The 27,355-nt window shown below is 43.2% G+C and overlaps 1 protein-coding gene and 1 long non-coding RNA gene across 3 annotated transcripts in view; both read right to left on the bottom strand.

The window, feature by feature from the left end:
* RSU1 (Ras suppressor protein 1) overlaps nt 1–24,291 on the bottom strand; it is a 199,098-nt gene extending 174,807 nt beyond the window's left edge. The window contains exons 1-3 of one of the 2 annotated variants that reach the window (XM_055429353.2): nt 24,137–24,290; nt 23,784–23,895; nt 423–473 (exon numbers count right to left, since the gene is read on the bottom strand). In XM_055429353.2, the coding sequence (XP_055285328.1) occupies nt 423–473; nt 23,784–23,892 (160 nt within the window). In that variant the 5' untranslated portion in view covers nt 23,893–23,895; nt 24,137–24,290. Of the gene's footprint in view, nt 1–422; nt 474–23,783; nt 23,896–24,136 lie in introns of both variants that reach the window. The other variant, XM_055429360.2, reaches the window with a different exon arrangement.
* LOC148775443 (uncharacterized) lies at nt 16,440–21,526 on the bottom strand. The gene is made up of 3 exons (XR_016039240.1): nt 21,359–21,526; nt 20,865–20,943; nt 16,440–20,062 (listed from the first exon to the last, which is right to left on the bottom strand). It is a non-coding gene; the product is annotated as an uncharacterized LOC148775443 (long non-coding RNA).
* Nucleotides 24,292–27,355: the final 3,064 nt, after the last annotated feature.

The following is a 27,355-nucleotide window of genomic DNA, read 5'->3' as shown; positions in this document are numbered from 1 at the left end:
AGGGGTCGATCCCACACCCCCTGCGATGGAAGATAAAGTGTTAGCCACTGAACCACCAGGGAAGTCCTCCAACTCTTTTTTGGTAAGTTTCTCTTTTCCCATGAAATAATAACGGAGTCTCAGCATCCCGGTCACTGCAGCAGTCTGCGTGCCCAAAGGGGGCCATTATCAGAGGGACAATGTCACCGTCTTCCTTCAGTTTATACGCATGAAAAATTGAGGAAGAACTCCTCAAAACAGAGAAAACTACAAAATACAGGAAGACCCTACGCTCAGGTATCTTAATGCCATCTCAGTACACTTTGGCTTTGCCCAAATAATCATTTGTCATTACTGTCCAGGAAAACAGAAGAATTAGCAGTTCCACCACGTTACCTACAAGTCAGAAACTGTGTAACAGAGGAGAGCAGTGGTTGACTCACTTGTTAGCTTGTTGTGGCTGAGGACCAGCTGTGTGATGTGGGACAGGGTGACTGGAAAAGAAAAGAAAAACACACAGTCAGTTAATGTACCCAAATCACACTCACGCTCCTGCAAGGTAACATGCTATGTTCTTTTCACAGGCTAGAGTGTTACCACTCACAAAAATAGATGCAGGGACTCACAGAAGGCTGTCTGTTCAATGTTGAAGCACATGAGGACAAGCCACGCAATAAACGGTGCAATTAGAACAGCGAGTTAGCACTAATGGGATTTTAGCACTAATGGCATTAACGTCGCAGGAACGAACAGGACAAGGGCCAGTGAGCTCTGCTCAACGACCTGGAGGGCTGGTCCAGCCTCAACAATCCATCTCACTAAGGGTCAGGAGATCTGGGAGGAACAACCTTCCCCAGCCCATGCTTAGAAAACCATCCCATCAACACGGACAGACCACTGCTTCCTGAGTTAGTCAACCCCGAAATGCTCCTACATGCTCTCAATGACCAGAGTAAAAGCCCTCCACGTGTTCCTCTCAACCAGTTTGGCTGACATTTCAAAGAACTGGCAGATGGCTCACCAGTTTCAAATGTGATCATGGAAGCTTAAACTGCTGGAAAAGACGAGATTTGCCTTTAAAAAAGAAAAGAAAAAGGTTTTCCCAAGTACCAAGAAAGAAAATATGTATACAAATTCACCAAAAAAAAAAAGAAAAGAAAAAAGCCAGTGGGGGTTAAAAAGTGACCTCAACTTTGGGTTCGAAAACTTCACTTTGTGGTCAGCAAGCTCTCTCTCTCTGTATATATATATATATGTGTGTGTGTGTGTATAAATATACTTACGGACATAATATATATACACCCATATATTTATTATTTGTTAAATTTACATTTATATATAAATTATATATATTTACCTTTTATTATTTATTTATATATATTAAATTGTATATTTATATGTATAAAACAAACCTAAATGATCATATACTATTTATACTAAGTAAATATTTTGTACTTAATATATATTAAAGTTTGAAATGTGAAATAGATATATATTTGTGAAGAAACATATTAGAAAATTTTCCAATATTCTTTCTATAACAACCTTATTTTAATGCGACAGTTTTTTTCCCTTCAAGAAACACTAAGACAAATATTTTCTCTCAAGAAGAGTCTCAGGATTGGAAACCAGCAACCTTGAAAAAAATATGCATCACCCCAACTGCAACTTTTAAGTGATTTTCTTTTGTTCAAACTATCACAAAGTTACAGAAAAGTTCAAAATACAATACAAAGACCCATTTCTCTGTCCTGACTCATAAACTTTATGTTCCATACAATTTAGGGTATTCCAACAAAGACAGTCCCCTGCACAGTACATCATTATCATCTGATCCTCAGCCCTCACCCACCCGAGTTTCACCAAATGTTCCAAACAGTTCTTTAATAGAGATGGATCCAGTTTAGAATCCATGGTGCATGTAGCTGCCAGGCCTCTTCAAGTCACCCCTTAGCCTGGGTCACTGTTTCCTTGACTATCGAGACCATGGAGATTGTGAAGCACACAGGCCAAGGTATTTTGTATTATGTTTTCCGTGTGGTTTTGTCCTTTAATTTTTACTGGAGTATAGGTGCTTTACAGTGTTGTGTTAGTTTCTGCTGTACAACGAAGTGAATCAGCCGCACATATATATGTATCTCCTCTTTTTCAGATTTACTTTCATCTGAGTCACCACAGAGCACTGAGACCTTTGTTGATTCTTGATGAGCTCAGGTTAGCACCACTAGCAGGAATCCTGAGGAAATGCAGGCTTCTCACTGCATCCTACCAGCTGGCACAGATTTCAATCCGTCCCTTGATCACTTGAGTCTGCCAGGCTTCCTGACTGTAAAGTTACCCTTTGCCCTTATAATTAGCATTTTCTAAGGGGAGTAGGAGCAAGGATACCTAAACTACGTAACAATCCTGTTCCATGTGTGTTCTGTGGTCCTCAGCTGGGGCAATTTTGATCCTCAGGGGACATTAGGCCATGTCTGGAGGCTCTTTTGATTCTACCAACTATGACCAACTACCAAACCCGGGTCTCCTGCATTGCAGGCGAGTTCTTTACCATCTGAGGCACCACTGGTGCCGAAAACTGGTCTAAGCAGAGGCGTCTAGGGTCCAGGGATGCTGCTAAACATCCTACAAATACACCAGGCAGCCCACCCAAGAAAGAATCATCCAATCCAAAACATCCATGAGGCTGCTGTGGAGAAATCATGAATTCATTTTACTTCCATCTGTATGGCTTTGAGGTTTCCTATCTCAGTCAACGGGTTACCATCATCTGTTCAGATTATGATGATGATTTGTTCAGATTATGGTCGCTGATGTGGCTGGTGCAAATCCCCCATCCAAGCTGGCTGCCTGGTCCTTCTGACACGTCCCTCTCACTTGCTGAGTACTTCTACTCTTTGGCACAAGACAGTCAAACTTATCTTGCACTTTCACTGCCACAGGCCTGGAATCCATCAGCCATTTCTCCAGTGAGCTTTGCTTCTTTTTTGTGTGCAGAAAATGGTACTTAGAAGCCAAAATCTGGGCACTAGATGTGCTCATTGTTATTTGAGGTCTCAGTATTCTCAGGTGATGGAATTAAAGTATACACACACATCTGTGCAGATTTCATTATATTATTAAAAGTCCCAAGTTCACACCAACAGATCAATTTTAATACAATCCTGCATGGTTCATTCTAGTGCTCTCCTTGTCCCATTTGTAGTTCCCTTTCTAACAGTGAGAACTCCGGCTTCCATTATCTTTAAGCTACTTACGTATGCAGTCAGTACCTCTACATGTAACTGCACAAAGCACAGTTACCTCACATCTGGGTGTGAACAGCTCTATGCTGACCTGCAGGGACACAGAGTCAAGGTCAAGATGAGTAGGCAAGCTCGAGATGTGTCATGTTCTGTTCAAAGTGGCAGAGACCTTGGAGGCTCTAGGACCAGCTTGTTCACACATCCAGGGATATGCAGGTCATTGGCTTACACTTGGCTGCAGATGGCTGACCAGTCGCACACAGAAGACGGTGCTGGAGACTTCAGTCCAAGCATTCCCAACACCCGGACTTCTCAGATATGTCTTGAAAGTTCACATCTGGAGACAAAGTATGTCCTAAGCAACTAAGAAATGACTCTGGGGCAAGGAAGGATGGTGGACTGTGCCAGTAAGCCTCTGGGGCCCCTGATATTCACCTGCTTTCTTATCCCTGCTAAGCTATGGCCTGTGCCTTTATAAACTCCCTGGGTGAGTGGGCTCTGTGGAACCTTCTGGGTTCTTTCAACTATGCAACCTATGTATTAATGTAGTAATCCATCAACCCACGCCCTTTCTTCCTACCTCGACACATGTCCAACTCAACCTCCTCACCTGCTCGCCTACCTTCCTCAACCTGATCCCGCTCAGGCTCAGACCTCCCAAGCCAGGCTCCCTACCCTGCACAGATGTTCTCCTCACCCCACGTACAGTTCCATACCCGGCTCTGGATCACCATGCCCACCCCCACCTTACTGACTTTAGGATTGAATCTTTAGGGAATGAAGAAGAGAAAGGCAAAGCAAAGGAGTAATTTTACAATTTTAAAAGCATTACCATGATTGTTTCTAACATGAGAAGCTAGATTTTAGACTGCACAGCATCTTGCACACATCTATATTTATAAGAGTTAAGAGTGTTCCTGTCCACTAGATACAGCATTCCTTTAACTCTAAGGCATATAGTCTGATATGAAAACAAAAAATCTCCAAGAGCAGCCTTCACATAAAACCAGAAGAAAGAGATTAATAGACATGTAAGTTGAGACAGTAGCCAGTCATATGAGAACAAACTGGAAATAACAGGAGTTACACAAGAGTTTCTCTCACTTATACATGGAGAGTACAGAGTTTCTGGTTTCTGGCTGCCCAACCATTCCCAATGTGTGAATCCCACCTCACAGACCAAAAGGGCTGCCTGAGTTTAGCCATCATGTCTATATTCCCCTTAGGAAGATGGAAAGGGGAAAAAATTCTTCTAAGAAATTGCACTTCCACTTATAATACAGTGATGCATAAATGAAAAAGAGGTGGATTACAAGTGACCACATGCGAGATAAAAATAGGGGTTTTAAAACCAACAAAAATGGGGCAAACCAAAACTGGCAGACACTCACATTAAGCAAATACTTCGAGTGTCACAGAAATAATTCTGCTTACCAAAAAAAAAACCCTGATAATCCAATATCCTGCCTTAATTTTTCCTAAAATATCACAACTACCTTAATTAAGAAGAAAAAAACTTTTCTCTTCTCCCAGCTAATATTCATAATGAAAGATTTAATAAGAGAAAGTTGGGTTTTTCCAACCCTTTCATTGTCTTTTTTATTATACAAGCATTTAGCAGGAGAGAAAATGAAGTTTGAAAGTTCTTTCTTTTTTTTAATAGAGAAATATATGTGTTGCTTCACCTGATCACATTACTATTAATAGATGTATTTTTCTTTCTCATTATTGCTACAGGGCTACATATTAAATAAGGAGGAAAAAATTAGAACAGAAAAGGCAAAGTTAATAAAAGACCTTTGAGGAAATATTTAGGGCAACAAAAGACTCTGGGCTGGGTCCGCTGGGAGGGCAGTTAAGTTGGACAGAATTGAAATCTCAGAATCAATCACAAAGCCTGTGACAGGCAAAGACCAAAGAGCTAGACATGTATTCAAGCAGCTGTCACTCCTCTCCACTTGGCCAAGCAGAGTCCACTGTGGGTCTTACACTGACACTGCACTGTTTAAAAAGAAGGGAGAAAAGGTCTACCAAAATAGAATGGGTTATTTAAAAGTACAAAAGCCACCCTAGTCAATCATGTGGGCAAAATGGAATCAGGTCTCCCCACTGACCTGCCCTGCTACGTACTCACACACTGGGAAATCTCCCAGCGCAGGAATATCCTAGCTTTGGGTCCTGCTAGCCATACACTGGCCGGAAGCAGTGGCACCAGAACAGTGACGACAAACTGTTATTAAAGGTCCTCAAGCAATATTGAACCGTGTTTTGTCCAGGCATTTTCAAAGGAGAACAGACTTCCAAAAGTCAACTAAATAACTGAGAAAATGTGCTGGCATTCAGTTAACGCTGCCGTGCCCTGGCTCTCATTCTGTCTCTAGCCTTTAGAAATAGTATGTGGGAAGGAAAGGAATAAATTGGGAGATTGGGACTGATTATATACATACTACTACTATAAAATAACTAATAAGGACCTACTGTATAGCACAGGGAACTCTATTCAATACTCTGTAATGACCTATATGGGAAAAGGATCCAAATAAGAGTGGATATATATTTATATATATGTAAAACTGAATCACTTTGCTGTACATCTGAAACTAACACCTTTGAAATCAACTATACTCCAATATAAAATAAAAACAAACAAGAGCAAATTAAAACACCAAAAAAAGAAATGGTATGTGGGTGAACACTCTATCAGGCCAAAATGAACATGTGGGGAAGAAAATTGTGGGGAGAGGGTTGTTTGAAGGTGAAGGGGGTGGAGAAGGGAGAGATGGCTGGTGCTGTGTGTGATTGATGATGGGTTATTCTCCGGTCAAGGATGGAATCTGCCAGAAAGTCCTAAGTGATCAAAGAGAAACTGGCTGTTTCAGTAACTTCCATCAGAGACCCATTCAGGCACTCACAGACTGGACATTTACCAGGCATGCTCAGCACGGCAATGGAGATCTCTGAGAAGTAATGTCAGATGTAGAGAACACACGTATGGACACCAAGGGGGAGCGGCTGGATGGGATGAATGGGAGATTAGGACTGACAGGCATACACTACTATGTACAGAACAGACAACTATTTTATATATAGCATACCGTTTTATACACAGTATACCATTTTATACGTGGTAGATGGCTCAGGGAACTACTCAGTGCTCTGTGTTGATCTAAATGGAAAGGAAATTAAAATTTAAAAAAGGGGATATATGTATACATATGGCGTGCTGTGATTCATGGGGTCGCGAAAAGTCGGACACGACTGAGAGACTGAACTGAACTGATAGCTGATTCACTCTGCTGTACAGTAGAAACTAATACTATAAAGCAACTATACTACAATAAAAAATGTTTAAAAATAAGCAAAAGAAAAAATAAAAAGCAGCAGCAATGTCAAGCATGCTGCTGCTGCTGCTAAGTCACTTCAGTCGTGTCCGACTCTGTATGACCCCATAGATGGAAGCCCACCAGGCTCCCCCGTCCCTGGGATTCTCCAGGCAAGAACACTGGAGTGGGTTGCCATTTCCTTCTCCAATGTGTGAAAGTAAAAAGTGAAAGTGAAGTCGATCAGTCGTGTCCGACCCATAGCGACCCCACAGACTGCAGCCTACCAGGCTCCTCCAACCATGGGATTTTCTAGGCAAGAGTACTGGAGTGACTTGCCATTGGGACAGGCCTGGATTATGCCCAGTGTCCCTCTCAAAACTGTCCTGGTTTGAATGATAAGCCACAGAGTCCCTCAATTTAGGCAACAGTGAATATAAAACTGGACTTGGAAGACATCCAGAAGTTGGAGCCTATGGAAGTAGTCCTAGCCTTATCTGAGCGAAGAAATGGAAAACAGGGAAGGTACAGGACTGGGTGGACCAGCCAGAATTACAATGGGCTACACTCAGAACAATCAAAGGACTAGCCAACACTCCTAGAAAAAGAATCATCATGTCTGGATAATGCACGGAAGCAGATATTATCTCAAATAGGTTCAGCTTTTTTTCCTTCATCATCTAGCAGACAGCGTAAGAAAAAAATAAGCAAGATGAAATCTACAGCACCAGATGATGACATGGCAGACCTGCTTTCAAAACAATCCAACAAATCACAAAGATGTGCCACACTGGAAACTGTCTCTCCAGCTTTCAGTCTGGCAAATCAGAAGGAAATTATTCCTCTGGTGGCACTTTAGAAAGGTTTAAAAAGTTCCAGCTTCACCGAATGACATTTATATCCAGAGGAAAAAACACAGCCTAACGGGAATGATACTTGGAAACGCACGCAGCGACAGGGGACTTGAAAGTTTCCGCCGTCCTGTCGAAGGCCAGAACTGGGCCTCTCGGTAGCTGAGCTGGTAACGAATCCGCCTGCAATGCAGAAGACCCCGGTTCGATTCCTGGGTTGGGAAGATCTGCTGGAAAAGGGATAGGCTACCCACTCCAGTATTCTTAGAGGGCTTCCCTGGTGGCTCAGTTGGTAAAGAATTCGCCCCCAACACGGGAGATCTGGGTTCACTCCCCGGGTTGGGAAGATCCCCTAGTGAAGGGGAATGGCTACCCACTCCAGTATTCTGGCCTGGAGAATTCCATGAACTGTATAGTTCATGGGGTTTCAAAGAGTAGGACACAACAAAGAGGCTTTCACTGGCTGGTTCCCAATGAACAATTCTGGAAACCGGTCACCAAAAACTTGACTGTAACCATCAGCTCATTTCACTGGCTACATTCTCCAAGGAAGCAATTAGAAAAATACAGCTACCATCAGTCTAGCCCTCTTCGACGATTCTTGCGGGATCAAATACTGCATTGGGAGAACAGCTGTACCCTCCCTGAGATGCTCAGAGAGGGTCACTTTTGACTTGCTTTACAATTCCAGGGGGACACACTTCAAATTCAGCGCAACTCTGTAGATTACACTGCAGACAGGACGCTCTGCTCATTCAATTCCTCCCAAAGTAGTTGACGGAAAAGAAGAATTCATTTGAACTGAAAATACAGGATGGTCCAAATGGCTGTTCTGACCCCTTTGGGTCCCAAGTCTCCACAATGTGTGATTAAAATGCCTGCCCTTGTCACATGCTAAAGTTATTTCACCCCTGGAAGAAGGATGCAGATTCAGATCTTCTTAAATATGCAGCTCCTGATGATATATTTAAGTGAAGACAGACAATAAAATATTTGAAACCAAGATATAGTACAAATATCATATTCATCCACACACCCAGAATCCTAAGAAGTATTCCTTTGAATTTTGTTCATAATTTAAAACTTCAGAAAAAAAAAATCCATGGTATAAAAGCTTTCCTTGACTTCACAACTAAATACTGGGGCGAGGGAGAAGTGTTTTTGTAGCAAGTTTTCAAAACTGGTTACATGACTGAGTCCTATTTACAGATAAAGGGTTCCTCAACCACAATGACTTGCTTTTTCACTCAACAGAAAGCAATTTATCTGATGATTTTTAAAATGTGACATCTCATTCTATACATAATAAGAGCAGAGAATTCACGATACTGAGAATCCCCATAAGATGGCCACGGGACTGAGGCTTCTGTGTCTATAGGGACATTAAGTCAAAAGATGCCAGACCCAGAGCACTGTGTTACTGACAAGGCAGAGCCAACATCCTTCCCGTCCAAACACATCACCTTAGAGTCTCTCCTTCAGGAACAAAGACAAAGAAAAACTTTAAATTCAAAAATGCCTGGGAGAATTAAAGAGAAAAATACAAGTACACAGTTATTTATTGCTCTCTGGAGATGTGTAGGGTGATATGAATAAATGCTCTGTGAATTACAAACTGTTTGCAAGGCACTGTATTTGGCTGGTGTTGACAGAGATAGAAAACGCGTGAAGACACAGTTACTGCCCTCAAGGAGTTTATAATAAGAAAAGTGAAAGTGAAGTTGCTCAGTCATGTCTGACTCTTTGCAACCCCATGGACTGTAGCCCATCAGGCTCCTCCGTCCATGGGATTTTCCAGGCAAGAGTACTGCAGTGGGTTGCCATTTCCTTCTCCAGAGGATCTTCCCGACCCATGGATCAAACCCAGGTCTCCTGCATTGCAGGCAGACGCTTTACCCTCTGGGCCACCAGGGAAGTCTATAAGAGGAGGTAACAAAAACCTATGACACATTGTACATATAAGCCACATCCTTATCCATTCTTTCACTGATGGGCATTTAGGTTGTTCAGCAGTGTATCAGCCACAGAAAGGAACGAAACTGGCTCATCTGCAGAGATGTGAACGGACCCAGAGATTGTCATACAGAGTGAGGTAAGTCAGAAAGAGAAAAACAAATGTATGGATACAAGGGGGAAGCCGGGGTGGGATGAACTGGGCGAGTGGGGCTGACACATCGACACTATTGACACTGTGTGAAAACCAGAAACTACCGAGAACCTACTGTAGCCCTGGGAGCCCTACTCAGTGCTCTGTGGTGACTGGAACGGGAAGGGGGTCCGAAAGGGAGGGGATGTATGTACACACACGGCTGATTCATTTGGCTATACGGTAGAAACTAATACAACACGGCAAAGCAACTATACTCCAACAAACATTTAAAAATTAAAAAAATAAATGAAACAAATTTCCTTTGTTCATCTCAAAAAAACAAAAACCTGAGATACAGGCAGATTAGCAGCACCAAAAGGGGGTAAGCTGATTACAAACTCCCATTAAAAAGGAAATGTTGGAAGGTTTTTTTCAGGCTTCTTAGTCCATGGGATTTCCCAGGCAAGAATACTGGAGTGGGTTGCCATTTCCTTCTCCAGGGGCTCTTCCCAACCCAGGGATCAAATCTGATTCTCCTGCATTACAGGCAGATCCTTTCTCTGACTGAACTACCATACCTCCTGTATCAATATGTTATGCTGGGCACTGAATCACCACTTATAAGAATAAAAAATGTTAAAATAGTCATGACAATAATGTTTACCAAACACTTAACATGTTCTGCCATGGTTCTAAGAATTTTATTACCTCATTTATTCATCACAGTAGGAATAGGGCTTCCACGGTGGCTTAGAGGGTAAAGCGTCTGCCCACAATGTGGGAGACCCAGGTTTGATCCCTGAATTGGGAAGATCCCCTGGAGAAGGCAATGGCAACCCACTCCAGTACTCTTGCCTGGAAAACCCCATGGACGGAGGAACCTGGTAGGCTGCAGTCCATGGGGTCGCAAAGAGTCAGACAGGACTGAGCGCCTTCACTTTCACTTTTCCCTTTCACTCCTCACAGTAACCCGAACAGATACAGCACTATCATTCTCTGCCTCCCTCCCAACTTTTTGGGTGAGGGAAATGAGGTCAAGAGAGGTTAGGCAGCCTCTCAGAGTTTCAGCTCTAGGAAATAGAGAAGACTCTTTACAAGCTGTCTCCAAACAAGAATCTGATTAATTCTGACTGTACTTTTCTATAAGCCAAACAAATCCAGCAAATACCCAGAAACAGAAGACTATATATCATTTTAAGATGTCCAAAGATAACGCCTGGACTTGAAGTAAAAAAAAAAAAATCTTTCCAGCATCTAGGAAAAAAAGACATAAGAAAATAAAATCAGATCATTAGACTTCTGGACAGCAAGGCTTTACACCAAAGAAAACAGGATAACACACTAACGATACGCCAAGAAATAAATTATGAGTCTTCAGTTAAGGCTGACTTCCAAGTAAAAAGGCCCAAACTTTAATCTACTGTCAATAAGCACAACTCTGGTGATTAGGCTTCCCTGGTGGCTCAAATGGTAAAGATCTCGCCTGCAATGCAGGAGACCCTGGTTCAATCCCTGGGTTGGGAAGATCCCCTGGAGAAGGAAATGGCTACCCACTCCAGTATTCTTGCCTGGAGAATCCCATGGACAGAAGAACCCGGTGGGCTACAGTCCATGGGGTTGCAAAGAGTCGGACACAATTGGATGACTAACACTTTCACTGATGATCTGATCCTCTTGAGTGCTCCTGAGCAATCTACTAGAGTACATGTTTCAGACATTCATAATGATTGGAGATACTGACCTAAGGGCTGTGATGAGCATGAAAGACACAAGTTCCCGGGTGGTGGGTTCTTACCAAGGGGGCCTGAGTGAAAGCGACAGACCGAGACCCCCAGGGCAGCGGGTTTGCTAAGACCTCTGAGTGCTGGCTGCCCAGCTCTGAGCCAGCAGATGCGGACAACGCCCTGCGTGGCACGGAGAAAGGAATAGAAGGAAGCAGAGATCCTTGAAGGCTACCAGGAGCAGAGATGCTCGCTGACCTACAACACTCATCCCAGGCTGTGCTGTGAAGGAGAAAACACTTTTTAAATTCTTTAAGCCAGGGGTCCCCAATCCTCAGGCCATGAACCAGTACAGGAACCAGGTACTTGGCCTGTGGAATTTCCTAAGTGACAGAGCAAGGAAGCTTTGTTATGTTAATGAGACGACTTCTAGAGGCTGGCAGCCAGGGCAGCCTGACCTGTGACTACAGGACTGGAACGACCCTAGCCAATCAATTCTTTCTAATTTGATCTAAAAAGTCAGTGCAACCAATCCCAAGGAAAATCACAGCACATTTATTTTATGAATGTCAGCAAACTAATCCTAAAAGTGATATGGAAAGGCAAAAGGCTCCAAGTAGCCAATAAAATACTGAAAAAGAAAAACTCAGAAAATTGTCACGTCCCAACACAAAACTTACTGTATACAGCCACAGCCAACAATGGGTGAGAAAACAAACAGACCAATGAAACATTAGAGAACCAAGAAGTAGACTCACACAGATACAATCAACTGGTCTCTGACAAGGGAGCAAAGGCAATTCAATGGGAAAAGGACAATGTTTTCAACCAATGGTGCTGGAACTTGACATCTACATAAGGAGAAAAAAGGAAGAAAGAACCTAGACACAGAATTTGTAACTTCGAGATATATTAACTCAAAGTGGTTCACTCTCTTAAATGTAAAATGTAAAAGCATAAAGTCCTAGAGGGAAAATCTAGGCAGTCCTTGACCTGATAATGATGTCTTAGATACAACACTAAAAGCATTATCAGGGGGAAAAAAAAAGAAAAAAGGCATGTTAACTGGCTGGGAATTCATTAAAATGAAGAACACTTCTCCTCTGTAAAAGACAATGTTAGTAAAATAGAATGGAGAGCCACAGACTGAGACAAAAGTTTTTGCAAAACACGCATCTGATATAGGACATCTTTGTAAAATACACCAAGAAATTTTAAATTCAACAATAAGAAAGCAAACAACCCAATTAAAAAATGGGCCAAAATTCATACTATGTGCAAGTATCAAGTCACGAAGCACTACACCTGCAACAACAATTGTACATCAACTACATTTCAATAAAAAATAATAATTTTATTTAAAGTATAACAGAAAAGAAAACCTACACAAAACAGACTTTACTTAAAAAAAAAAAAAAAAAGCCAAAGACCTTAATAGACACCACAAAGAAGATAAACAGATGGCAAACAAATATATGAAAAGATTTTTCACATCACCTGCCATGAGAGAATTACACATTAAAACGAGATACTGCTACAAGCCTATCAGGACGGCCAAAATCAAGAACACTGACAACACGAAATATTGAGAGGGATACGGAGCAACAGGAACTCTTATTCATGGCTGGGGGATGTATGTGTGAAATGGTTCAGCTACTTGGAAGTCCAGGTGTTGGTTTCTTAGGACACCAAACGTACTCTTAGCACATGATCCAGCATTTGAGCCCCTTTGCATTTACCCAGAGGAGTGAAAGAACTACGTTCACACCAAAATCTGCATATGGATGTTTATAGCAGCTCTACCCATAGCTGACAAAATCGGAAAGCAACCAAGATGTCCTTCAATAGGTGAAAGGATAAATGAAGTGGTGGTGCATCCAGACAATGGGATTCTAGTCAATAATAAAAACATACAAGCTAGCAAGCCAAGAAAAGACACAGAAGAACCTGAGGCGAATATGGCTAAGTCAAAGAAGTCTTTCTTTAAAGGTTACGTACTGTACGGTTTCAACTATGTCATACTCGAGGAAATGAAAACTACAGAGGCATAGAATTTCAGTGGTTGCCTGGGGTTCAGTGTTAGGTAAGTAAGAAGAGAGGGGGAAAAAACCCACAAAGGGTATTCAGGGCAGTGAAATTACTCTGCAGGACACTGTGCATCTGTTTAAAAGCCACTGAGTGTCTATATTTCTGCTTTGCAAATAAGTTCATTTGTTCAGTTTTTCTAGATTCCACATGTATGTGGTAACACACGACGTTTGTTTCTCTGTTTCTGACTTATTTCACTCTGTCTCTAGGTCCAGCCACATCGCTGCAAATGGCACAATTTCATTCTTTTCATGGCTGAGTAATATTCCATTGCATATATGTACCACATCTTCTTCATCTAGTCCTCTGCTGATGGAGACTTACCAGTTACTTCCATGTCCTGAGTATTGTGAGCAGTGCTGCAATGAACACTGGGGTGCATGTATCTTTTGGATTAGGTTTTCTCCAAGTATATACCCAGGAATGCGACTGCTGGGTCATACAGCTGATTCACTTTGCTGTACAGCAGAAACACCACACTGTAAAGCAACTATACTCTAATAAATATTTTAAAGCCATTGCATGTTACAACACAGAGAGCATACAACAATGCAAACTGCGGATTTTAGTTAATAATAATATATCAATGCTGCTTCATCAACTGTAACAAAAGTACTATTCCAATGCCAGATTTTAACAGGGGAAACTGGTGATTTAATAACAGGGAAAACTGTTGTAAAAAATGAATAATATTTTTTTTTAAAAAAAGAGGAGGAGAATGAGGAGACAACCGTTTTCAGCAATATCTTGGTGGCAACATCAGCATTGTTAATTGTGTGTAATTGACCCAATTGTGTGTAAGGTACCAAAAAGTAACTGTGAGATAGTCTAACGTCATTAGCATCCTTAAGAATCAGGATTCTCCAAGTGGAAGAAAAGTAGAGACACAGCACTGAAGAAGTTCAGTAAAAGTCTCGCAGTGTCATATTTGAATTGGACCCACCAGTACGAAGTCTTTAGATATTTTATCTTTACACAGTGGACACAGGGGTGGGGAAGGAGATGGTGGGACGAACTGAGAGAGTGGCCTTGACATACATACACTACCATGTGTAAAACAGATAGCTGGTGGGAAGCTGCTGTATAGCACAGGGGACTCAGCTTGGTGCTCTGTGGGTGAGCTAGAGGGGTGCGATGGGAAATATATACATATATATATACATGTACAAATATGGCTGATTCATTTCTGAGAAACCAATGCATTATAAAACAATTATACTCCAATAAAAAAAGAATGTTAAAAAAAGCCTTTGCCAGTCATTTGTTTCAAATATTTCCCCCATATTTGGGACTCTTGCTTACATTTTAAAGAGTGTCCAAGGGCACACCCATGACCCAGTAACTCCACCCCTAACCTGTAACCAACAGAAAGGAACGTGTGTGCTGACATGGCCACAGCAGCAGTGCTGGTTACAGCCCTAGCCTGGGAGCCACCCAAACATCCATCCACAGCAGAACAGATGTGGGGACTTAGGCTGTCACACCCTGGATCTGTCAACCAGCATCATGACACAAATGAACCTCACGAATAAGATGCCAGGCAAGAGAACCAAACAGCGGAGAGCGTACTGTAAGCCCTCCATCCTTTGAATGATACCAATCAACTGGCAAAGGAAATCTACGCTGTCAAGAGTCGGGACCCTGTCTTGAGGGGCGAGTGGCTAGGAGGTGCCGATCGCCTTCAGTTTTTTGGTTTGAAGATCTGTCACGCTGTACTGTCAGGTGTGCAATTACCTACAGAACACTCAGATAAAGGCATTTTGAAATGGAGCTTTTTAAAAAAGAATGTGTAAGTGTCTGGGGAGGAAGAAGATTGCTGTTTCCTGAGCGAAGTCCGCCGGAGCGTGGGAAGGTCAGATCCCTGAATACATTCCTCGATGGATACGGAATCAGCAGCCCATACAGGTCAGGGAGGCGGCTTCCGGAGCCAGCCAGCACTCAGAGGACGCTTGCGGAATTAGTGGTTTCATCTTTGTATGTGCACCTGACTCTCGAAAATGTTAGTGACATCAGAGAGGCAAGAAAGTACGAGCTACAGCATAGCTTCGGGAGTCTGACTGCCTGGCTTCAAGTCTACTGCTTATTAGTGTACTAATATTAAATACTTATTAGTGTACTGAAGTTCTGGAAATCTCTGGGACCTCAGCTGCAAACTGGATAGTGAGAACAATGATGATGATGACAACAATCCTAATGGAGCCGTGGGGTTTAAGAGAAATAATCCAGGGACTTTCCTGGTGATCCAGTGACTAATAAGACTCTTCTCTCCCAGTGCAGGCAGCCTGGGTATGATCCCTAGTCAGGGAATGAGATCCCACATGCTGCAACTAAGACCAAAGATCCTGTGTGTCCAACAAAGACTCGGCATAGCCAAATAATATTAAAAAAAAAAAGAAAAGAAATAATCTATATGCAGAGCTGCTCACAATGTCCAGCATGTGGTAATCAGTATGTGCATGTATGGATTAATACACTCATGTAGCTTCAGTTACCTATTATTTTTATCCTTCTAGCAAAGAGTGTACAACTTGAAGAATATGTAATAGGCTGCGTAGGCATCTTTTACAAAGCCTGAAGATGGAAATATTCACAGCTCTAAAAAATCAACTGTCTTGTCTATGCAAACATTTGCACAACAACCATTTGGATACTGAGGTTGCAAACCGTGTCACCAATTTCTGCCTATTTCTGCACTATGCTCTGAAAAACCCAGTGTCCAAGGCCCCCTCCAATTCGCTACCTGGTCTGAGGTGTGCCTCTCATTAACCCACTTTAAGCTTAAGAACTATTCTGAGTCTGGAGGCACCGCTAACGCATACGCACAGAGACATATTAAGTGAAAAGGCTCTTGATGAATAACAGGTAAACTGCAACTACAGTTACCATTTCATGCAACTCAGGTTTATTCTACTGTGATATATGGAGATAGAAAAGATGAATTAGCACAGAGTAAAAAAAAAAAAAAAAAAACACTCATATGTGACTGTTAAATCCCATTAAGAATAATAGTTTTTCAGAAAAGCCTTAAGAAACTAGGAGGTTCAGAATTAACTCTGACTAGACAGAGACGAAGTTGCTTCTACTGTTTTCTTCGACAGTTCAAGTCCTGCAGCAATGTGATAAACCTCAGTTTCCAAGCTGGCGGGTTGCAGGAATGATGCCTTTTCTTGGCCTACCACAGCGTTTGTTTGTTTTTTTTAACTGGAGGATAACTGCCTTACAATGTTGTGTTTCTGCTATACAACAAAGTGAATCAGCTCTGAGTACACATATATCCCCCTCTCTTGATGCTTTTTGTTTCTCAATGCCACAGTCTATTTCTGGACTCTCTATTCTATTCCGTTGGTCTACATGTCTGTTCTTATACCAATACTACCATCTCTTTTTTTTGGCCGTGCCACCTGGCATGTGGGATCCCAGTTCCCCAGCCAGGGACTGAACCGTATCCCCTGCAGTGGAAGCTTGGAATCCTAACCACTGGATTGCCGGGGAGGTCCCTAGGACAGTGTTTTTAAAGATTTCTGAAACTGACTGGCGTGAGGTTAGCCCTGCCAGTCCAGCTTAACCCTGGAAGCCATCACTCCTGAAGGCCTGGGCCACATAGCACAAGATTACAGAACGAACCCAGGTGTGTCTAACCTGTGAGGCTGGGATTTTCTCAACCGATGTGCTCATGTGTGACACACTGACGGTCACCATCTGCACCAGAGGATGATGTGAGCAGCACTCATGTGTGCACCCCTCGGAACCTCTGATGCAGACGTGATGGGCTGATGGTGGCCCTTCAAAGCCCTGACCCCAGGTATCTCACAGTGAGACCGTATTTGGAGTCAGAACTCTCAAAGCGTGAGGAAGTAATGAAGCCACTAAGGTAGGCCATAATCCAAGCTGAATGGCATCGTCTTGGGCACGGGAAGTGGACACAGAGAGGGTCCAGGGATCCGTGTCAGCAGAGGCCAAGTGAGGCGCAGAATGAAGGTGGCTGTCTGCAAAGGAGAAAGGCCTCAGGAGAGACCGACGCTGCAGACACTACCATCTGAGACTTCAGCACTATGAACAATCTGTCTGCTGCTGAAGCACCTTGGTCTGCAGTGTGCTATGTGGTAGCCCTGTTGTTGCTGTTCAGTTGTGTTCAGCTCTTTGTGACCCCACGGACTGCAGCACACCGGGCTTCCCTGTCCTTCACTAGCTCCCAGAGTTTGCTCAAACTCATGTCCATTGAGTCAGTGATGCCATCCGACCATCTCATCCTCTGTCATCCCCTCCTCCTCCTGCCTTCAATCTTTCCCAGCATCAGGGTCTTTTCCAATGAGTTGGCTCTTTGCATCAGGTGGCCAAAGTATCCCTATGGTAGCCCCAACAGACTAATAAAGCAGACGATGTTATACTATTATTTATCTTTTGGGTTTTATCGATGCCTCAAATCCAAAACACTGTTTTAAACTGTTTAGCATTACACACTGATGAAATCTGCCCGAAGGGGACTCAGCAAATTCCATTTTGCCCCCATGTTTCACTGGGAAGCATGCTGACTGATCAGCAGCTCTCTGTCCAGAAGACTGTGCTGTCGGAGGAGACTCCAGGTCCACAAGGCAGTTCACAAGCCAGCATTAACGATGCTCTGGGCCTGACAGTTCATAAGAAACGGGAGGTTTCTCAGACTGTGAGCTTCACAGATCAAGTGACATAAACGAAGGGATCTCCTGACCTGAAGAGAGACGTGATGAGGGAGGAAGGAAGCGAGTGCCCAGGCGGCAGTGGACACTGGGGCAGGAAATGCTGTATTTAATCTTCTGAGGGACCTGGAGCAAAATGTAGAGGCTCGGCACTGCCCCCTACTGGCCAGGCACGCGCACTACATGGACTGCTCTTCCAACATTTTTATGCTCTTTGGCTGAAACAAATAAACCAACCTGTGCAGACTTGCTATTCAAAGAAGCAACGGACCTTTACACAATGTAAAAATATCATCTCTAGCTTATGCTCTATGACAGTGGATCTTTTTATATTTAGACTGGGTTTTCTCTAAATCAGGCTCATGTACACTTAGGGAAGGGAGAGATGGGGTCTGTTTTTCAAGTACTATTCTTATCAATTCTAGCACTGGTTTTCACAATTAAGAGCTGGCTAGAAAGGCAAAGCAGTGGACGTTATGATTTCTTATGGTGACAATCTAACTACTTCAGATCTATTAAATAGCCTACTGTGGACGTGAGTTTGAGTGTACTCCGGGAGTTGGTGATGGACAGGGAGGCCTGGCGTGCTGTGATTCATGGGGTCGCGGAGAGTCGGACACGACTGAGCGACTGAACTGAACTGAACTGCTTTCTTAGAAGAGCCTGTATTAATTCATCACTGGATAATTTAAAGCATCAGTAAGGAAGAAAATCCCAGAGAGACTCGATTTACATACTGTCCATCATGAAAAAAATACACCCAATACTGGATAGCAAATAATATTTTAATTATTAACTGAAAAACTGCCAATGGTTTTGATATCCACCTCTTATGCTCAACAGACCCAAGCCCATCACAATCAAAATTCCGCCAAACGCTCTGCTGTCCCCTCAGTGACTCCTTCAGCGTCTGTGGCCCTGCACTTGCCATGTGTGGTCACTTATTTCGCTGCTGACTTGTCACGCTCTGTGGGCCCACCTCACCTTTCCCGGGATTTGTGACAGTGAGACAGGCTGGGCGAGGCCACCACCGAGAATCTCAGAAACTAAAGAGATATTGTTTTGCAGTTTTTATACCACCATAGATAAAACACATTTTTAAATACTAACAGTAGAATTCCCTGGTAGTGCAGTGGTTAGGACTCCATGCTTCCACGGCCGGGCGCAGAGGTTCAATCCCAAGTCAGGGAACTAAGATCCTGTATGCCAATGTCTCAGACAAAATGTAAAAGTAAAAAATAAATAAAATATTTAAAGTTCTATCATGATGAAAATCCGCAACAGGCACCACATTCCTGGGTTAACAACTCCTCCAGATAACCAAGCCAAGATTACATCTGTTGATTCTTTTGCAGACTCCTTTAGAAAAACAATTCCCTCACAGGTGGTTGAATTTTTTCTTTTAAAATTTATCTGAGAGATATTTAAGTCCTAGCTGGGGTGGGGGAAAAAAAAAAAACCTGATAAAAGTTTGACACCCAGAACACAATAAATGTGAAGAGATTAAAAAGTCACAAAAGTCTTAAAAGAAATAAAAAACAGTCTGGCTCCTGAGACTTCCAGGAAGCTGATTGCAGAGCCCTTCAAGAGTAACTTTATCATCCGGGTGAAGAGCTGCTGCATGGGAGAGAGTTTCCTCATGAAATCTCTTTAATAAAAAGTACAAAATTGTACCATTCCTCCTGGAAGCTTTAAGGAGAACGTGTGTGATTACATGCCATGCAAAAAAAAAAAAAAAAAGGAAAAGAAATAAAATGAGGGACTCCCCTGCTAGTTAAGACTCTGTACTTCCACTGCAGGGGTTGAAGGTTCAATCCCTGGTCAGGCAACTAAGATCCCACATGCTGCGTGGTGTGGCCATAAAAATAAAAGGTTAAAAAAAAAAGAAAATGAGGGATCATTTCAGAGAAACAGTATATGGAAATCCCTGAAAACCCCACCCAACGGGCTAAAACACACTTGATTCCATTAAGCTGCACAGAAAACATCAACACATAAATACACACATATGTCTTACCTCGTCTACCTAACCCGGCTATTCTTGGTTCAGACCATCAACTGTGTTGGGACTGGTTATATCTGAGGCTTCCACACTCCCTCTGGACATTCGTATGAGCAGTTAACAGTCACTGCGTACTCATTACTGGGCTCGGTGCTAAGTACTTGACATGAAGCCATGTACTCAGGTCTAAACCAGTGCCAAGTGGGCACTTGTGCTATACTGTGCTAAGTCCATTCAGTTGTGTCTGACTCTTTGTGACCCTATGAACTGTAGCGCCCCAGGCTCCTCTGTCCATGGGGATTCCCCAGGCAAGAATACTGGAGTGGGTTACCATGCCCTCCTCCAGGGGGTCTTCTGACCTAGGGATCGAACCCTCATCTCTTACATCTGCTCTGGCAGGTAGGTTCTTTACCACTAGCGCCACCTGTACTTATGTTTCCATCTAGTGATGAGGCAGGCACTCGAGGCTCAGAAAGGTTAGGTCGTTTCTCTAAACTAACACAGCGATAAGATGGACAGTCTGAACCCAATCTATTCGGCTCCAAGGCCCCACTTGTAAGCACTGAACCATGTCTGCCTCTCAGGGTCAGATCCAACCATCCCCGGAACCTGGATGGACTGACAGAAAACTCTAAAACCTGGCTGATGTTTTCTCCAGCCTAGGAAGTTTTCTTATCAGAAAGCTTTTGGTACTCAACTCCAAAGTTGCATCTTTGAAAGGCAACTTACTGCCCTGGAGCAAGGAAAGTGCTGCGTTTATAAGATACAACTTTCCAAGCAGAAACAAAGCCTATTTCCTATGCTTAGAATACGTACACAACAGCCACTCTTAGATTCAAAGCTTAATTCCTGCTCTGAGAGAAAATGAAAGTAAAGATAACAAAGAGAGGGACTTCCCTGGTGGTCCAGTGGCTAAGATTCTGCACTTCCACTGCAGGGAGCATGGATGCCATCCATCAGGAAACTAAGATCCTGTATGCCACACAGTACGGCAAAAACAAATAAATAAAAATAATTACTAAAAAAAGATAATGAAGGGAGAGCTTGAGATACAAGAACCATTCTCTGTCCGTGGAAATAAGCTGTTGCCTGGGTTCAGTCTTGATACTAGCACATAAAACCTTGGGGACCTCCCCAGCAGTCCAGCAGTTAGGACTTGGCACTTTCATAGCTGTGCCTGGGTTCAATCCCTGGTCGGGGAAGTAAGATCCCACAAGCTGAACAGACAAATTCAAAAAAATAATAAGCAAAACCTCATGATTACAGTCAAAATTTTATAAGCAAAAGACTATGGGAATCCTTATAGTACAGCTAATATGACCATGCCAAATATTTTAATATCTAAGGTATTAAAGAACATGGAGTAAGCATTCTGTACACTACTGACCCCTGAGCCCCAGTGGAGTGTGGGGTCCTGAAGGCATCCTGGGACCCTCCAGACTCCAGAAGTCAGGGAGTTTTTTGCAGAAAGCGGTCACTTCTTAGGCCTAGCCCACTCCAGAGGATGGAAGCGAAGTGTCCAAATTCATTGTCACTAATATTATACCGGAAGAAGCTTTTTCAGGAAGCAAGTGGCTATCTTTTCTTCTTCAATACAAGCCAAGGCTTCAAAGAGATAAAAAAACTGAACTGGAATAGCTCTGCCACTCTAATTTATAAATATAACATAGATAACCCTCTTCAAAGCTGAGGAGTACAAAGTTCCTCTAGTGAGAGCAACCTTTTTTCAAGCCCACGAGAGACATCCTGAGGAGCAGAGAGCTGTGGGGCCAAGGGCATAGCTGTGCCAGGCCTCCTGCTCGCTCCTCAGCATCTTTTTCTGACGCAGCTGCGTGCCCAATGACCATTGTGACCTCACAGGGCAGGGGCAGTGAGGGGAAACATCGATGTTCCCAACTATCAGTTCAGCACCTGAGACCCCTGCTCTGTTGTGGCCACCAAGAAGCCACCACCATTGAGAAGTCAACACATTACAGGAGGTTGAGATGCTAACCTTCATGGCAGGTGTCTTCCGAAGGACTATCAAATGCAAATCACCTACAGTTTTCCATTCCCTGGCCTTCTATAGCGATATATCAATGACAGCAACCCTGATCTCTGTGCAAGGCACAAACCTGAAGGCACCTGAGATTGCAATCCCTGGTTTAAAGGAGAGAGTTTCAATAAGATGCCTGTTACAGGAAAATAACACTGAAAGCAATTCAGTGTTTAAAGTACAGGGGCAGTTAGGGAGAAGGATGGGAAAAAAGATAGTTAGGGAGTCTGAGATTGGCCTGTATACTCTGCTATATTTAAAATGGGTAACCAAAAAGGACCTACTGTATAGCACAGGGAACTCTGCTCAATGTTATATGGCAGCCTGGATGGGAGAGGAGTTTGGGGGAGAATGGATACATGTATGGTTGAGTTCCTTTGCTGTCCACCTGAAACTATCACAACATTATTAATCGGCTATAGTCCAATATAAAATAAAAACTTAAGGGCAGTAAAAGTGGAGGTGAGAGAGAACATTAGGAAGACAGCACAATAGCACAGGAAGAAGAAACAAAAGCCTGAACTAAGTCAGAAGAAAAAAAAAATGGAAAAAGACAATGAGTCAAGAAATGCTTAACTTATTTATGTAACTTTCACATGGAAAAAGAACAGAAAATGATTCAGAAATAATTTCCCATTAAAAAAAAAAAAAATGACACATGAAAAGATGCTCAATATCACTAATTATTAGAGAAATGCTACCAAAACTACAATGAGGTATCACCTCACACTGATCAGAATGGCCATCATAAAAGTGTCTACAAACAAACAATAAATGCTGGAGAGGCTGTAGAGAAAAGGGAACCTTCCTACACTGCTAGTGGGAATGTAAACTGACAGAGGTGCTACAGGGAACAGTTTGGAGGGTCCCTGAAAAGCTAAAAATTGAGCTACCATATGATCCAGCAATCCCACTCCTGGGTTTATAACTGGAGAAAAACATGTTTCAAAAGGATACAATGTTCAGCACTGTGTATAACAGCCAGGACATGGAAGCAACCTAAATGTCCATTGACAGATGAATGGATAAAGATATGATACATATATTCAATGGAATACTACTCTGCCATGAAAGAGAAGGAAATAATGTGATTTGTGGTGACATGGATAGACACTGAGTGAAGTCAGAGAAAGACAAATATCAAATCAATTTTATGCGGAATCTAAAAAAAAATGATACAAATGAACCTATTTACAAAACAGAGTCAAAAGAGGTAGAAAACGTCCCCAAGGGGGAAGGGGAGGAAAACTAGGAGATTGGGTTTGACATATACTCACTACTATATATAAGACAACTAATAAGAACCTACTGTACAGCACAGAGAACTCTATTTAGTACTCTATAATGACTTATATGGGAACAGAATCTCAAAAAGGGTGGATGTATGTATCTGTATAACTGAATCACTTTGCTGTACAGCAGAAACCAGCACATTATAAATCAGCTATGCTCCAATAAAAATTATTAAAAAACAAAACTCCAAGTGGCTATTTAGTAAACTGCGGAAAATCCACCCAAAAACCATCAATCAGCATGGACAAATGATGAGATCCAGCAGCCACAAGTCCGTGTGATTCTTAACCTGGCTCTCGTGCCCGTTTTCCAGTTGAGAGAACAAATCTGATTGCAAGCTTTCTGAGCTAAGCCCTAGACAAGTGCCCTTTATAAGCACCAGGTGGGGTGGCAACCATCAGAATGTCTCGCACTGCCACCAGCAGTTACTTGTTAAACTGACAAACCCACCCTCTCCGAGAGGAAGGCCCTCCGGAGAACTTACACAGGCCGTTGACGTCCAGCATGTTAGAGATGCCCCGGTCACTCATGTCCACTTCCGGCTGGTTCTTCTCCCGGCTCTCTTCCACCAACTTTTTCAGAGACTTGGACATGACCTGTACCAAACAACAACAAAGCACGTGGGCGACGGCCAGAAGGGTGCAGGGAGAGAAATGAGGGAGCCCCCGGCTGGCACTCTCCAGTTTTCCCCAGGTCTTGGGAAGTGGGCAGCGGCGGGCAGGGTCTGGGAACAAGGATGGGGGGCGGGGAGCGAGGGACAGAGAAGTGGGGAGGGTCCAGCACGATTCCCGCCGGGGAGAGAGAAGCAAACACGACTGCAAGCACACACACACTCACTGCGGAGGGCTGCACCTAACAGGCAGAAACTACAGACTTCTGCAGGGCTCACTCCGGTGGCCGGCCAGAGATGCGCTCGGTCGGCGCAAAAGGAGCACCCAAACGAGGAACACGCCCTGTCCCGGCACTCCGCGCAGGCGCACATCGGACCGCTAGCAACTCCAGGCCCCGCCCGCGCCCGGCCCTTCCCTAATTAGGAGAACTGCTTACTAGACGTGGCTCAGGGCGAGGCTCCGCCCATAAAAGAATGCGTGCCCTGCGGCTAGCCAATCCTGTATGCTGTTCGGCCTGGAGACTCCGCCCCACCCGTTAGTGCCCCGCCCCCCAGGCTAGCCTTCTGATTGGAAAGAAGCCGACGCCTGCGCAGGCTCAATTTGTAGAGGGAAGCCAGAGTGCCGTGGGCTGGATCAGGGAAGTTTGGGCCGGGGTTCAGGCTGGGTCAGGGGCAAGTGACAAGTCAATATTCTGTCAGTGTGCTTCTTTAACTTACTGGAAGTTGCTACCCTGAATCCTTTCCCCACAGTTGTACCTCTTGGTACATTTTGAGCTCCTGAAAGCAATAATTGTCTGATGGTCTGTGTGTCCCTGGCGTCCAGGTCGCAATCATGGAGCCTTGAGTCACAAGACAGGGAATAGACATATGATAAATACGTAACCCCTGTATCCTTATGCCATGTCCTAGCTTAGTTTGCTTTCTGTTGAATGATGATTTCCTCGAACAATTTTGTGGGGTTTTTTAAAACTAGAATTTGGTTTTTTCTTCTTATAACCTTAAGCTTTTCATTACTCTCCACTGTTTGAAATCCAGTGGATTCTTCCTGAAGACTTTAGGAACCTACTAATATACTGCTGTAACTTGGACTGATTCTTTGTCCTTCCAGCTGAGAGCTTGTAACTTTTTAAAACTTGGTTCCTGGGCTTAAACAGACATTTCTCGTAGTCACCTTGCTAAGTAACTACTCTCAAGTAACCTTCTCTAAAAGGATGTGTAAGAGGCACAAATGTTAAGTAGTTGCATGTTTTTAAATGTCATTTTTCCACCCACGCCCCGCATGGAATTCTAGGTTCAGTTTCTCTTAAATCTCAGTGGCATAGTTCCAGTGACTTCTGTTTGCAATGTTGATGCCCAGAAACATCTCCTTAAATCTTTGCAGGAAACTATTTTTTTCCCTTGGGAAGCATTTGTGATCTTTTTATTATTCATCACCATAATCTCTCTGATGGAAACTCTTTTTTTGTTTAATCTGTTCAGTGCTCATTGGGTCGTTTTCAGAGGATGATTCATTTCTCTCTTCCTCTCTGGAAATTGTTTTCAGTTATTCTTTTGAAATTTCCTACCACTTTCTATGATTTATCACTCTTGGAAATCTTTTCATATGGCAGCTTCCTGGGCCAGTTTTCAGTAGCTGGGTTTTTTTCCCCCTCATATATTTAACACCGCCCCCCTCCCCCCCCACACACACTCTTTTTAACTTAACATTCTGGAAGACTTTCTCTGTTTTATCTTGCAAAGATACTAAATTTTTTTAAAGCTATATAAATTTTTAAAAGTTGTTTTGACTATTAATGAAATATGCTTCTTAAGCCCTCCTTGTTTAATAGTGCCCTGCTTTTGTTTCATGAATGCACACTCAAGTATCTCTGAGGACAGCAATTTTTAAACTTTTCTTCTGTTTACTAAATTGTTTCCTCATGTCCCATTTTTTGTTAGTTTATCTAGTTCTTTCCCATTCCGGCTGCTGTAACTTTTCCTCTGTCTGCTGACTCCTGGTTTTCCTTTTGTATTTAAGCATGAAACCTGAGCTGATTTTTCTAACTAGCTGGTGTGCTCTCCTTCCTCCTCTACTGTTGATGTGTATTTGTTTCCCTCTTAGGTCATCATTAATTTTCCTGGGCTATTTGTTAAATTTCTTCATAGGTTAGAAGATGGTCCTCACAAGGCTGCTTCCCCATGTTTGCATTCACGTCCAATTTTCCAGAAATTCGTTTTCACTCCCTTATAACCTTCTTCCCTTCTTTTCACTTTTCACCAGTACAATTCTTAATGAAATGTGTCCCTAAGTTCCAGATTTTTATAACATGGAAACAGGACCGGTTTTCTGGATATGCAAACCGTACGCAATGTCAGAAAACTCCAGGCTTAAATAGGCCCCACAGTTAGTTTCTTGTTCTGATGTCACCAGCTTGAGATGTTTAACAGTTTTTGAACCAGGGGCCCTGCAAATTAGGTAGATATTCCTGCAAGGAAAAGTATTTATCAGAGCTGAAATCACCCCTGCAGTGTCACTGCCAAGTGCACCGCGCTTACACAAAGTCTATGCTTCATTTTCCTTTGGGGGGAATGTTCTACCCCTGCCTGTGAGCGCCCAGAGTGGGTCAGTCAAGGACAATCAAAGGGGATGCCTGATTCCCCGAGGTACTGAAGCGGAATCCGGCCTCTGTACCCCGACACCAAATTAATTCTTGGAGACAGAGTTTTGGGTGAAGTAGAAAAGCTTCACTGCTTTGCCAGGCAAAAGGGAGAAGAGCAGGCTAATGCCCTCAAAACTGTGTCCCACACGTGCACCCCTGGCTGACTCGTGTCAGTGTATGGCAGAAAGCACCACAGTGTTGTAAAGTAATTATCCTCCAATTCAAATAAATTAATTTTTTAAAAAATCAACTGTCCCAACCTAGAGGGTGTAGTGAGGAATAGGAATGGTTCAAAGAGGGTGTGATCTGCTCCTGGACATTCTCCTGATTGGCTGGTGGTGAGGTAAGTGGGAGTCAGCGTCATCAACCTTCTGGTTCCAAGCAGTCTGGGGTTCACGTGCTCGTGGGCAGCTTACCGCTCATTTCTCCCACCTGGTGGACCAGGGCTACACTATTGTTTCTTGACCGTTCCTTGACTGTCTCTTGACAGACAGTCTCCACATCCCTCTCTTCCCTAATTAGCAACTATTTGAACCTGCTCCTTGGAGCACAGGGAAGGTCATGGAGGCTGATTAAAGCCTATTTTCTGTAATCAAGAAGCATTCGACACACAGAAAGGCCCAGAAGCCCCACAGGTTCCTGCTCGGTATCAGCACCCCGGACTACAAAACAATGGGTAAAATTCAAGTAAATTATTATATAAATCATTCATTTTGAAAATGCCTTTTGTAGGGGCCTCCTTGGTGGCTCAGTGGTAAAGAATCTGCCTGCCAATGCAGGAGTCATGGGTTCAATCCCTGGTCTGGG

Source organism: Moschus berezovskii, chromosome 15 (assembly GCF_049115385.1).
Source record: "Moschus berezovskii isolate FMDL1 chromosome 15, NW_MosBer_1.0, whole genome shotgun sequence".
Classification (NCBI taxonomy): domain Eukaryota; kingdom Metazoa; phylum Chordata; class Mammalia; order Artiodactyla; family Moschidae; genus Moschus; species Moschus berezovskii.
The sequence above is the reverse complement of the archived record's forward strand: the minus strand, read 5'-3'. Positions and strand labels throughout refer to the sequence as shown.